The 12,713-nt window shown below is 39.5% G+C and overlaps 1 protein-coding gene across 1 annotated transcript; it reads left to right on the top strand.

The window, feature by feature from the left end:
* Positions 1-271: 271 nt before the first annotated feature.
* On the top strand, positions 272-12,562 carry ZCCHC4 (zinc finger CCHC-type containing 4). The gene is made up of 13 exons (XM_075422085.1): positions 272-374; positions 633-751; positions 2,107-2,189; positions 2,918-3,193; positions 3,699-3,779; positions 4,111-4,183; positions 5,908-6,058; positions 6,588-6,688; positions 7,929-8,050; positions 8,652-8,727; positions 9,231-9,282; positions 10,042-10,186; positions 12,332-12,562. Exons 1-13 carry the CDS (start codon positions 272-274, stop codon positions 12,453-12,455), a joined length of 1,506 nt encoding a protein of 501 aa, XP_075278200.1. The 3' UTR covers positions 12,456-12,562.
* Positions 12,563-12,713: the final 151 nt, after the last annotated feature.

Raw genomic sequence — 12,713 nt, forward strand, 5'->3', positions numbered from 1 at the left:
TTTTCCGAACAGTTTATTAAAACATTGAACATGGTGTTTATGTGCCGGACAGGCCTACGGAAGAAAATAAATGTCATCGTCTAAAAGGCACGGGCGTTATTTGCTCTGCAGTAAGCGGACCCCGCTTCGGGTTGGTTCCAGCCGAATGACCCTGCCGCTTTCTCCCTTGGCGGTGGGGCCGCCGCGCCGCTAGGGGGCGCCGCCTGCCCCGCTCCTGCCGTACCCTGCGGGCCGCGGCAGCGGCGAGGGCTGCCGGGAAGGCGGCGGTAACATGGCGGGCGGGGCCCCGGAGGGCTGGCGCGGCGCGGAGCGGCCCGGGGCGGGCGGGCTGGCCCTGCTGGGCGCGGCGCCCGGCGCTCCCAGCTGCCCGCACGGTGAGGCGGCCGGCGGGGCGGGGTGGGGGTGCGGGGCCGGCCGGGGGCTCCGAGGGGCCTGGCTGAGGTGCCCGCGTTCCCGGCGGGTGCGGGATTTTGCAGCTCCCGGAGCGGCTCCCCTGCCTGGGGTCCTGTGTGGCGGCAGCCCTCGTTGGTGTTCGTCAGCCTTTGTCAGCCTTCATTCTGGCAGCGGTGGAGGCGTGAGAGCAGGTCTGCCGGTGCCCCGTGTGCCGTCGTGTAACGGCGTCTGTCCTTCAGGCCCTGCTCTGCTGTTTGCGAAGTCCGGCCGAGGGAAGGAGGAGGGAAGAAGATTCTATGCTTGTTCAGCTTGTAGGGATAGAAAAGATTGTAACTTTTTCCAGTGGGAAGATGAGAAGGTGAGAGAGCCCTGCTTAAGACTGTGGGGGATTTTTTTTCCCCTATTTAACACAAAATTAGAAAAAAAAATGGGGGTATATTGGGTTCTGGAAGTCTGGCAATTTCTGTTTTATGAACTTGTAATAGTTTGCATTTAGGGGAGCACTAATTTCTGTCAGGAGAATATGCTCTAAATATAACTTTCAAGGAAGGCTGTGTACATTTTGAGCAAAACTGGGATTTGTTACTGTTTTGCCAAAACACTGAGGTATTCAAGTTATGAAATTTGCCAATACTATGTAAGGTTGAACAAGATAGCATAGTTCAGATCCCAAGATGTCCTCATCTTCCACGATTAAGACAGAAAAACTGGTGTATACAGGTGAACGGTGGGATCGACAGAACAGTGAGATCGCGGGGATCAGCGTGATGCTCGGTAGTCTCAGAATATTTGCAGCAATTTCTGTTTGTCTAAAGAACTTTGGTCAGATAATTGTAGGGTAACAAAACTGGGACTGATCTGTTTTCACGGAGAGCTTACCGCCGTTTTTGTCCACTACATTTTGTGTCACTTTCTCTGTTTCCTAAATGAGTGTCTTGTGTTGTGGTCGTTGTCCTCAGCGGGGTGGCAGGGTGGAATTTAATTGGGTTTGTAAGCATTTCATTGCTGTGCTCGTTACTACTGAAAAGTTGCATAAAGAGAAAATGACATGGTTAATTACTCGGTTGCATAGATTTAAATAGTGTTCCTGGTGAAATTTCATTTTGAATGTGACTTGTAGCATGGCATCTTTTGTTCTACGGAATTTTACCGTCTCCCTCTTTAAACAAATCAGTGCTGTAAGTTTTGCGCAAATGTCTTTAAACTCTGTTAACTGTGAAACCAGTAAGTGTGTTTTGTGGAAACAAAGTAGAAGACTCAGAGAAGAGCTCTCATGCTTTTAAAATAATCACACACAAAAGACTTGGGCAACGTTTCTGCTGTCATCAGTTGTGCAGAGTCAGGTCATAGTTCTTCAGAGGGAATGCAACTGCTGGCATGCATTAATGGAAAGTATACCTCTTTCAGTCTTCACCATAATCATGTTTTGAGTTTTTCTGTGAGTATTATGTGTGGTAGAAGAATGAAATGCTTCTATTTATTTTTTGCACAGTTTAAATTCACGAGTGACTTGTGTTGTTATGCAGCATGCCTCCATGCTGCAGTCATTCTTGTTCTTCTGAAACAATCCAAAGAATGTGATTATTTTTCTATGCAGAGTAACTAAAGCATGAACCCTTTGATGCACCTTTATTGTTTAATATTGAGATTTAGTGTACAATACAGAGTGGTATCTGTTTGTTTTGTAACTTTTTATGTACATACATTTTACAGGTGTCAACAACTAGGCTTGCAGCACGTGAAGAGTATAATAGAAATCATCAGCCTTCTTTTACACACAGACAGAATGTGGAAAGGTATTGTTATGTAAATTTTCTTCAGTAAAAATCAAGTAGTACTAGTTTAGGTAATCAGAACGTAGAGATAATATTTTCAGGATTCTTTTGAATATGGAAACATGCCAGAGGGATTTGGAAAAATAAGAACTGGTTGGCTGCAACAGGAAAATAACATGAAATGTCTAATGAGAGCATGGTATTTTACATGGTACAGTCCCAGGAACTGTGTCCCTTGGGGTTTTTGGGCGGTTTTGGGTTTTTTTTTTGTATATGTGTATAGTAGTTCTTACGTTAGTGCTCATAATGTGCTAACAACAGGTTAATAGCAGTTTCAGTTCCAAAAATTGTTCCTGCCTTTAGCGTGCAAAAGTAATAGGCTTAACATTGTGAAAAGAAGCAAAGGTAATACGGTAACAAATAATGTCTGAGTTTCGTGTGTAAACGTACAGGACTGCTTGCTGCTAGTTGATATGGAGCCTTCCTCTAATCCAGTTATTTTATGGGGACTCTCAATATATTTGGCCAGCGTATTATATGCTTGCTTTCAGGGGAGGCTTTTTCAAAGTCTCCTTTGAATATTTTTTTTGTTAACCTAGAGACAGTGGAGTTTTGCAAGAGCAGCTTAAACTACATTGCCTGTTTAAATTGAACTCTTACAAAATGTGAAACCTCCTTCATAGCTCTCTTTCACATCTTTTATAGAGGTTTTTTCAAAGTTTGTTGCCTGTTGTCTTTTGTATTTAAAGGTACAAGAATTTTATTCTGTTGCCCTTATCAAAGAGGAGGTTTTGCCAGGAATGCCAGCAATTGCTATTGCCAGATGAATGGGAAGAACACTCGGCTCACCAGTTCCTGTGTGATATCTCCACTGCCCAGCTGAAAAGTCCCAGTCAACTTCTTTATCCACTGGAGAATAAAAAAACAAATGCACAGTATTTATTTGCCGAGAGAAGTTGCCGGTTCCTACTGGATCTTATTACTGATTTAGGATTCAGACGAGTGCTTTCTGTTGGAACACCCAGGTACACCAGTGAGAATTGTTATGCTTTCAAATAGTATTTTTGTCTCAAAATTGTGCAGCTTACTAATATTTAAGTAATCAAAAATTCTCCCATAATAAGAGGTTCACTGTGCTTTAATTGGTTGAGATTATGCAAGCATCTAGTGGGTTCTTACTTTGAGCTCATAATATACTGGAGAAGCCTCGCTGCACTGCAGATAACATACAAACACTTTAAATGTCTTGCTTTGTTTCTTGTAGAAGTGACAAAGAGTTTCTTTGCTTGTGTTTTGTTTTTTTTTGTTCATGGTGATCCAGTAGGCTCCACTGACTTTTCATCTTTTAAGACTAACAGATTTTTCTGACTTTGAAGATTAGCTAAATGGAATCCTCCAATTTCAGATTACTTGATTTTCTCTATCTGTTTGGTTTTGGGTTTAGTAAAGTATCAGGCATTCTTGTCTTGCAAGATAATTTCTGAAGCCTATGATTACACGTTAAATTTCTTTGCTCCAATTATACTTCAGGCTTCATGAGATGATCCAGTCAAAAGCATCACAAGAAGAAGATTTCAGGGTTAGAAGCCTTCTGCTAGATATTGATTTCAGGTAGGTTTTGATAAATGTTCATCTGTCTGAAAAGTACGTACAAAGATCTGTCTGAAAAGTACGTACAAAGATTTGTGTTCTTACTGCTTTAAAAGATAAATTGGTGGCTGTTTTCCCTTTCCTGTCTCTGCATCTCTGTTCCTGCACACATACATAAATGATATCCAGTTTATGAGAAAAGTAATTAATAATTCCCAGTATTGGTCTGTATTGTCAGTAATCAGAATCCAAAGATGTTGTTTTTCTTAAGGCCTCATTTTCTCTGTAAATGCCCCTTAGGGTGGGCAAGAAGTTGTTTATGTTTTTCTACTACTTAAAACTTATTTTACAGGTATTCACAGTTTTACACAGAAGATGAATTCTGCCACTACAACATGTTTAATGATTATTTTTTTGGTGGAGAGGTAAGGCCGAGTATTTCTTCAGTGCTTTGTAAAGAAGTACATGTTATTGATGCAGAATTTTGTAAGAAAGGCATGGTTAGTGTAGTAGAAAACAACTATCATGAGACAAAAATGGTCAACAGTAGTGGAAATTAAAGAATAACAATGCCTTTTCAGTAGTTGTCTCCCACTCGATTCAAAGATAAAGTTGCCTATTAAATTTATGCTAATTAATGTTACTTACACACCTTAACTGCTGCTTTTATTAGAATGACAGCTTGGTGTGAGTTGTCACTTTATATAAGCATTCCTTAGGCCTGTTCTTGTGTTGCTACAACAGAATTATTTTATTTCCAGCTTTTAACAAGCCCAATGGATGCCATGGGACTTCTTCACTGGTACTTGAGGTGGGAGGGGAGAGGAGGCTTTCCTGCCTTACTCCAGGCGAGCAAGACGGAAGGTTAATCTTGTTGTCAGAAAATGAGGTTGAATTAGTGGGACTTCTTCACTAGTACTTGAGGTGGGAGGGGAGAGGAGGCTTTCCTGCCTTATTCCAGGCGAGCAAGACGGAAGGTTAATCTTGTTGTCAGAAAATGAGGTTGAATTAGTGTCATGGTTAAAAAAAAATGCTGATTTTCTTGTTTCTTTTTAAATGTCACAGTAAGTGTTTAATTTTGAGTTCATTAGGAAACCTGCAGCTGCAGTAGGACATTTATTGTAACTTTGTACAGAATCTCATGGAGTAATTCAATTCCAAATACAAATTTCAAACATTTATCCCAAGAGTATACTCACTCGCTCTTCCCCTGCTGTTACTAGTAAGCCACCACTGATCTGCATAAACATTTATTGTAGTACCTTTCACACTATGTAGATAATTTTCAGATTTTTTTCTGTTCTGGAGCCTAATGTTGAATGGGATCTTGAAAATGAAAAGAATCGTCTAGAATGAACTGGGAGACTGGTCTGAAAGCCTTGCCTTTTTGAATTTTTTTATCCGTTATTGTATTCACGTTTTGTATTTTTCCATTAAAACAAAAGACTGTTCACCTGCATTTGTAAACACTGTAGTGTTCTTTTCAAGGTGTGAGAAGGTGACACCTGTAATGGCACTGTATTGCAGTGTATTCAAGGACTGAGTTGCAGCACTTTTGAATGCGTATTAGTGTTAAAAATCTGGTTTTGGAATGCAATAGAATCTTAAGTAATAGTGAGAGAACGCTGCAAGGTGGCAGGGAGTACATAACTTTCTACATTTCCTTTAATGATGGACCCCAGGTTGGATTGCTAAAATTTGAACACTATGTATTTTTATAACCATATGGATTGAATTGGTTTTGAGTGGACTGAATTTTTTCCCATTACTTTGATAATGCTTTACAGACTAAAACTAAAGGTAAAGAGCATGAATAAAATGTATTCTGAGCCTGAACTTTGCTTTCTTGCGATGAATAGCATCTTTTTTCAAGGTTAAATTTAGTACCCTTAGGAAGAAGACTATCTTAGTAAGCTTGAACTGCATCTACCATTGATACGTTACCTGTAACTGAGCAGGGCACTTGTTTTCAGTGGTTCAAATCTAGGGTGGGTGGATTTTTTTTTAAATGCTACACAAGAGGAAATTGATCTCCACAAGAGGAAATGGTCAAAGTTGAAACTTCTAAAATAATTACTTGATTGCCAAGCACAATATTTTTGTAGTTCTTGAATCCATATTTCTGGAAATTAACCTCTGTTTCTTACAGGCTGCACGTGAAACTTGCAGGAAATTCTTGTGTCAAGACAATGGTGAAAGAGTCATTATGGTAACTGATCCCCCATTTGGAGGTTTAGTGGAAGCACTGGCTTCTAGTTTTAAAAAACTGATGGCAGTGTGGAAGAAGACAGAAAAAGAAGGTATGTATTACAGCCAGATGGGGGGCTTGAGTTGTAACATCACTGTAAGAAAAAAATACCTACTTAAAAGTCTATGATTCTTGCTACTCAAGTGAGTGTGAACACACTTGTGTTATAAGATCTAAAGATGAACTACTATGTATCTAATACACTCTCCTGATACTTTTAGTTTAATAATACCCGATAGTTTTACTTTAGTAATACTCAGTTCTGTAAGTCTCTCTTAAAAATTTTTACAAACTGTTTAAAAATCTACTTTGCAATTAAAATCGACTTTAAAGGTAGAGAAGAATAAGCCATCAAACCAATACCATTTCTTACCAACGTGGGCAGGTGACAGGAGTTATTAGTTAAGTGGAGCTTGCAGCTCCGCATATGTAAAATATAGCAAAACTTTCTGTCACCTAAAGGAACTAGTTTTTATGCCCAGCATGGCAAACATCTACATGTTTATGTATTTGCTGTACATTTTTCATGCTTCGTGTACCTTGTTTTGCTTTAATGTACATCTAAGTCTTTTTACTACTAGGTCATAACAACCAAGAGATGCCCATGTTCTGGATATTTCCGTACTTCTTTGAGTCTCGTATTCTGGAATTTTTCCCAAGCTTCAGTATGATGGATTACCAGGTAGAACTGAACCCAGTGAATCTGCTAAATTTCAGTCATGTGCATTGTGAGCAGGAATATGAATGAAAGCAGATGCAATGGTAGCACTTGTCTGTAAATGGGCCACCTTCTTGAACTTCAGTTTTGACTGTATTGGCGGCACTGCAAACCCTGTGGTGCTCATCATGTGAACCTCAGATTCTATATTTGTATTTATTAGTAACACCCTCGATAACTTTGTCACACTCCTACAGTTTGTTACGTACCTTTAACTCGTCTGTCCATTCACTCATTTTTTCTACCAGGTTTTCAGTGTGACACAATTTGCACTAATTTGGACAGGTGTATATTGCAGAGATGAGAGAGAACTTGAAGAAGAGTGTTTCAGTTTTCCCAGATGTTGAAATGTCAGTAGCTTGGTGGGTAATCCGCAGCCCTTGTCAAAAAAAAAAAAGTAAGGTCTTTAATTTCCAAAACTGCTGGGACCAGAGTAGGATTACAGCAATGGAATTTCTTTGAGTTTAAGTAAAAAATGAAGTTGTCAGTGATAAAGCAGTAATCTGGCATCAACTTCTATATTGTATCCATTCTGTAGGTTGTTTAAGAACCTGTACATCAGTGACTTTTGAGAGACCAGTGTGGCTATTCATGATGTTCAAGTTTTATGTACTCATGTAACAGCTCTGCGTAATGTTCTGGACAAAATACTTGTATCTTGTAGAATGGAAATTTGTGGAAGAAAATTGGAAACTCGTGCTAGGCTAGAGTCTGCATTGCTGCTAGTGTTCAGAGATTTTTGTGACAAGTCGCTGAAGGCAGCGCTGCGGAAAGCAGCGTTGATTGGATTTGCAACTTCATAATTATTCTGAGATAGGTTAAGATGCATGTCAACACGTACCACCAGATAGACCCAAAGGTATAGCTCTGGTTTTTTTAATGGGTTGCTCATTTGTAGAACAAACAGCTGCAATATTATCTCAGATATCCTGTGCAAAAGAGCAAAAAGGGGTAAGTAAAATAGGATTATTGTAGCATTGGGAACTTAGTTTCTTGAGTCTTGCCTGATACTGTGGTTGCACAATTTAAAAATAAATGCGGCAAAATACATGTTGTAGAATTTGTAATCTATTTTGGGGTTAGAGTCTTTTATATAAAAAAGAAAATTTCATAAGGCACATATAAAGATAATAATCATGTAAATAGTTCTGTCTGTGCTTAGCATTCAGTTTGAGACTCTTTTTCTATGGTTTCATTTTTCTAGGTGGACTATGATAATCATGCACTTTATAAACATGGCAAGACAGGTCGTAGACAGTCCCCTGTCCGCATCTTCACGAACCTCACCCCAAGTAAGATTGTACTTCCTGTAGAAGAGGGTTATAGGTAAGATGTGTTAATGCTCAACTGACTGAAAGAGTGGTCTTGTTCTTAATGAGGGCCTGAAGTCTCCAAAGGAACTTGGGATGGTGCTGTTCAGTATTGTCATGCCTAACTTTTGAATGGCAGGCTCAGGAGCACGTTTCTCGGTCTCATTCTGAGGTCGCACGTTCTATAAACAATGTGTTTACATTTTCCGGAGTGGAATGATGAGATTCCTCAGCTGGTCCATAGGAAGTGTTGTGGACGCCTGCGAGAGGCAGAGATTTACAGCTGTCCCTGATAATCAGCTTGGTTGAGACAGTAGTTGGTAAAATGAACACTAAGAGAAGCATCAAGGACAAAGGAATGGATTTGGTTTGATTTACTGCTGATAGTGTTGCTAATTTGAATTCAAGCACTTGAATTTTACTATTTGGATCTACAGTGTCTAAATGATTATGAGGCTCTGGACCTAAGTGGTGATTTTATGCATCAAAACCATCATTGTTAATTTAGCAAAGTGATTTTGCAATCCGTATATTTATTGTTGAGCTTGTGTAAAATTCATGTATATTGCTTCTTGAGCAAATAGTGGACCAATACATGTATATTTGTTTTTTTCCAGGTTTTGTGCTCTGTGTCAGCGGTATGTTAGTTCTGGTAACCAGCACTGTGAGATATGCAATTCATGTACATCAAAAGTAAGTATTTTGACTTCTTTCTGGATAGATTTTTAGCAGTAGTCACGTAGTAACTTCTGTAATTTTTTTTCTGGTAAAACCCTATTCTGAAATTGATTTTCTTGCGAAACCCCAGACAGTCTGGTTTTGTAGACTTAATATTAACTTTACAGGACATAATTCGTAACCCATTGGGCATTGATTTGTTTCCCTGATTCCTTTGTGGGGAAAAGAGGACAGGAGAAGTGTGCTACCTGCCATTTACACCATACCATATCTGTCAGTGGTCTGTCTGTTGGCACGTTTCCTATGTTTGTGAAGTGGTAGAACTCGCCAGCTTCCAAGTGGAGCCATTTTGCTGCGGTTGTCACCGATTCTCAGGACTGTCGTTTTTAAGTTACAGTCCTTCCTACAGAGGACCTGTTTCTGTAAATAATGGGGACCATACATTAATAGTTTAGTTTTAAAATAGAAGCAGTGCTTTTTTTAAACAAACAAATAATGCATTTATCCATCTTTTGTAGGATGGTAGACAATGGAAGCATTGTGTTCTTTGCAAAAAATGTGTAAAACCCTGTAAGTACAGAAGAAGACTTTTCTAAATAGAAGTACATTTATTGTTTAAGCTCTAGTTGAAAGAAACTGAGATGACAAACCAGAATCGAAAATACTCTGTAAAAGAAATAAAATGTAATCGTTCAGAAGACACGGAGTAAAGGAAAAATCTCAATTCTACATGAGTTGACATTCGATAACTTGGGTATATTTGCACTGTGTGGAGATTTGATAAATTGTCAAGGTGTAGTAAATCCCATTTTTTCCCATATTTGTTGTGAGAAAACGTAAGATATTTTGATTTGTCATATAAGTGTTTCCTGATTTTGTGAACTTTTTCATTAGAATTTTATAAACAAATGGACAATTACCAGAATGTTTGTGAGGGCACGATCAAGCTGTGTTTCATACACAAAGGCAGTTGTATTGGTAGCTGTGTTTAAATAGCTGAAGTAATCATTTTTGTTACCAATACAGAAATTGATATTTGTAAGTCCATTTTAACATCTGGACTGTTTTTCATCTTAAGATCATGTACAGTATAATAGTTCTAATGGCAAAATAATGCAGTTATATTGAAATAGTTACATGGTATGTGTAATAATGAAGTACCTGGCTGCCTTATGAAATGTGAGAAGGCACCAGAAACTGACTACGCCCATGTCTGCAAAACTAAAACAAAACTAAAAACCTGGTAATGTAGCCTGTATTTAAAGCTTAGGCTCAGAACTATCATTCTAAACCTGTTGAAGATCATAAATAATGTTACTTATTTTGCAGCTTGGTTTCACTGTAACAATTGCAACTGCTGCGCTCTTCAAAACCACACTTGTGAGAAGACGGATGCTGGCTGTTTCATCTGTGGGAAGGCAGGTCACAAACGCAGCACCTGTCCCAGCCTCCCCTGCACCAGAACAGCTTGCCAGTAAGTGTGATATTGCACTAATATAATAAAAGATGGCATTCAGACAAGATTAGATATTTTTTCATGGAAAGACATGGACCTGTTGGAGTGGGTCCAGAGGAGGGCCACAACAGTGGTCAGAGAGCACCTCTCCTGGGAGGACAGGCTGAGAGAGTTGGGGCTGTTCAGCCTGGAGAAGAGAAGGCTGCAGGGAGACCTGATTGTGGCCTTTCAGTACCTGAAGGGAGGCTTATAAGAAAGATGGGGACAGACTGTTTAGCAGAGCTTGTTGCAATAGGACAAGGGGTAATGGTTGTAAGCTAAAAGAGGGTAGATGTAGACTAGATGTAAGGAAGAAATTCTTTACAATGAGGGTGGTGAAACACTGGAACGGGTTGCCTTGAGAGATGGTAGATGCCCCAGCCCTAGAAACATTCAAGGTCAGGTTGGATGGGGCTCTGAGCAACCTAGGCTAGTTAAAGATGTCCCTGCTCATTGCAGGATGGTTGGACTAGATGACCTTTAAAGGTCCTTTCCAGCCCACACTATTCTATGATTCTATGGTTTAGAAAGACATAATTTTTGGCTTTGAGTGCTGTCAGTAGCTTTCACGGTTGTCCACTTGCTGTGTTGCTGGGAACTATACACTGGAGAAAGATATGATAAAAAACAGGCAGGGCACTTACTGTGGTTCCCAATTCCTTAACTGTATTTTTTTCTTTCAAAACTAATTTATATGGATCCCAAACCTGGTGAATGGTGCATGGGACAGCTTTGTCAAGAAGATGCAAAATTAAAGTAATGAAACACTTTTACCGTCTCCGGATTCCGCATGAAAGGGCAGAGATAAGAGTCACTACGCTGGTTTTATTGCTTCATGTCTATTTTGCTTTGTTGTGGCATCTTTTTCTTTTTTCTTGCCGGTATTTCAGGTGCTCTCTGTAGGATGTTCTAAATCTCCACCGTCTAAGATCTGTATTAATGAGGGTCACGTTAAGTGCTTTTATTCTGCCGTGATGGTGCTTCTGTAACATACGCAAGCACATACTTGTATGTATCAAAAGACAGAAAAAATTACGTGTGATGGTCTTCAGATGGAGCTAACTGAAAAGAGGAAAGGGGATTTGCTAAGAGATGATCCATCACTTGGTGGAGTCTTTGCAGTTCAGGATAGCTGGCCCACACTTTTGTAACTTCCTCTCCAGAGTGCGTGGGTTGGTTTGTGATTCTCGAGTTAACTGGCTGTAGCAGTGGAAATGCAAATCTTCCCTCCGAAAAGATGTACCTCTGGTGCGTGGTGGGATGCAGATAGGTGACCTCTGGGATCAGCATCAAGAGGTTCACCAGATGCCCGCGGGATGGTAGGGGACCGCAGGTGGATTGCTTCATGTCCTGCCATGACAGTTATCAGAGTTCAGGTATGGAGTATTAGTGCTAAAAGGTAGCAGTATTTCATTTTACGTATATCTTTTAAAAATCCCATCCTTTAATGTTTTTTTCTTCGCTTAAGAAAATAAAAAGGTACTAAAAGAAATTCATTAAACCTCATCTGTTTCGTCTGTCAAGTAAGATATTATTCTGTTCATTGTAGTGGAATGGTTTAGTCCTTTCAGGCAATCAATTATTTCTTTTGCTGATTTACTGCAGAAGATAACTTAGGTTTCTTTTTCTAGTAAAAACATCTATATGTTTTATTTGTTAAAATAATTCAGTGTTTTGTGTTATGAAATATGTCCTTTGTCGGAGACGGAAAACAATTCCCTTGCTAGTTTTATTTAGGTCCTGTGTTACTTGCAGGAGTCTTTATAATGTTGTTTGTGTACTTTCTTCTAAGCCTTTCTATTATATATTCATGCGTTATATATTGAGCACGAAAGTCTGTATGTGCTTTTTTATACTTGGTGAGTGGCATTTCATAAGTTTTATACATCTGTTTAAAGGTAAGTGCTGAATAAGTACATTCACAAAAAGTAATCAATGGCAGTAAAGTGGACAGACTGCTTTGGGAAGATTAAATGTCGTAACATTGTGTGGTGGAATGTTCCTTGTGGTTTTTGTGACCGTACTTCTGAGCTCATGCACTTATGTGTACAGATTATTTAAAATGCCAACGAATGTAGATGTTTGATGTGATTCTAACCTGCATGTTCCTTTTTTGCTTTACAGAGCTGACAAAAAGCAAAGGCAGAAAACTCTTAAGAGGATAAAGCTGGGGATCTGTAAAAGATCAGCTATGAAGCATGCCATGTTCTCCAGGAAGAAAGTAAAGAATAAGAAAAAAAAGACATGACTTTGCTGGTACTTAGTTATTAATATCTTTTTTTATGGCCAGCCTTTGATTCCATTTTCTAAAAATGTTAATATTAACATCCAAAATAAAGCTTGATTGTGTTGTAAGTGCCGATTCCAGTATTATCTGTCATTACTCGCACAGAAACAGTGCTGAGTAAACCAGGCGCTTACCAGGCGTTTGTGCAGTGTAACCGGTTTTTGTGTTGGGGACCGGCTGCTGTCCTGATGTGGCGGGAGCCTGGAGTCGAGGGAGGAG

Source organism: Opisthocomus hoazin, chromosome 5 (assembly GCF_030867145.1).
Source record: "Opisthocomus hoazin isolate bOpiHoa1 chromosome 5, bOpiHoa1.hap1, whole genome shotgun sequence".
NCBI lineage: Eukaryota > Metazoa > Chordata > Aves > Opisthocomiformes > Opisthocomidae > Opisthocomus > Opisthocomus hoazin.

Coding starts and splice junctions, on each gene's coding strand:
- ZCCHC4 (XM_075422085.1), top strand. CDS start 272: ATGGCGGGCGGGGCCCCGGAGGGCTGGCGCGGCGCGGAGCGGCCCGGG. Junction 2,190..2,917: donor CACAGACAGAATGTGGAAAG/GTATTGTTATGT, acceptor TTGTATTTAAAG/GTACAAGAATTTTATTCTGT. Junction 8,051..8,651: donor CCTGTAGAAGAGGGTTATAG/GTAAGATGTGTT, acceptor GTTTTTTTCCAG/GTTTTGTGCTCTGTGTCAGC.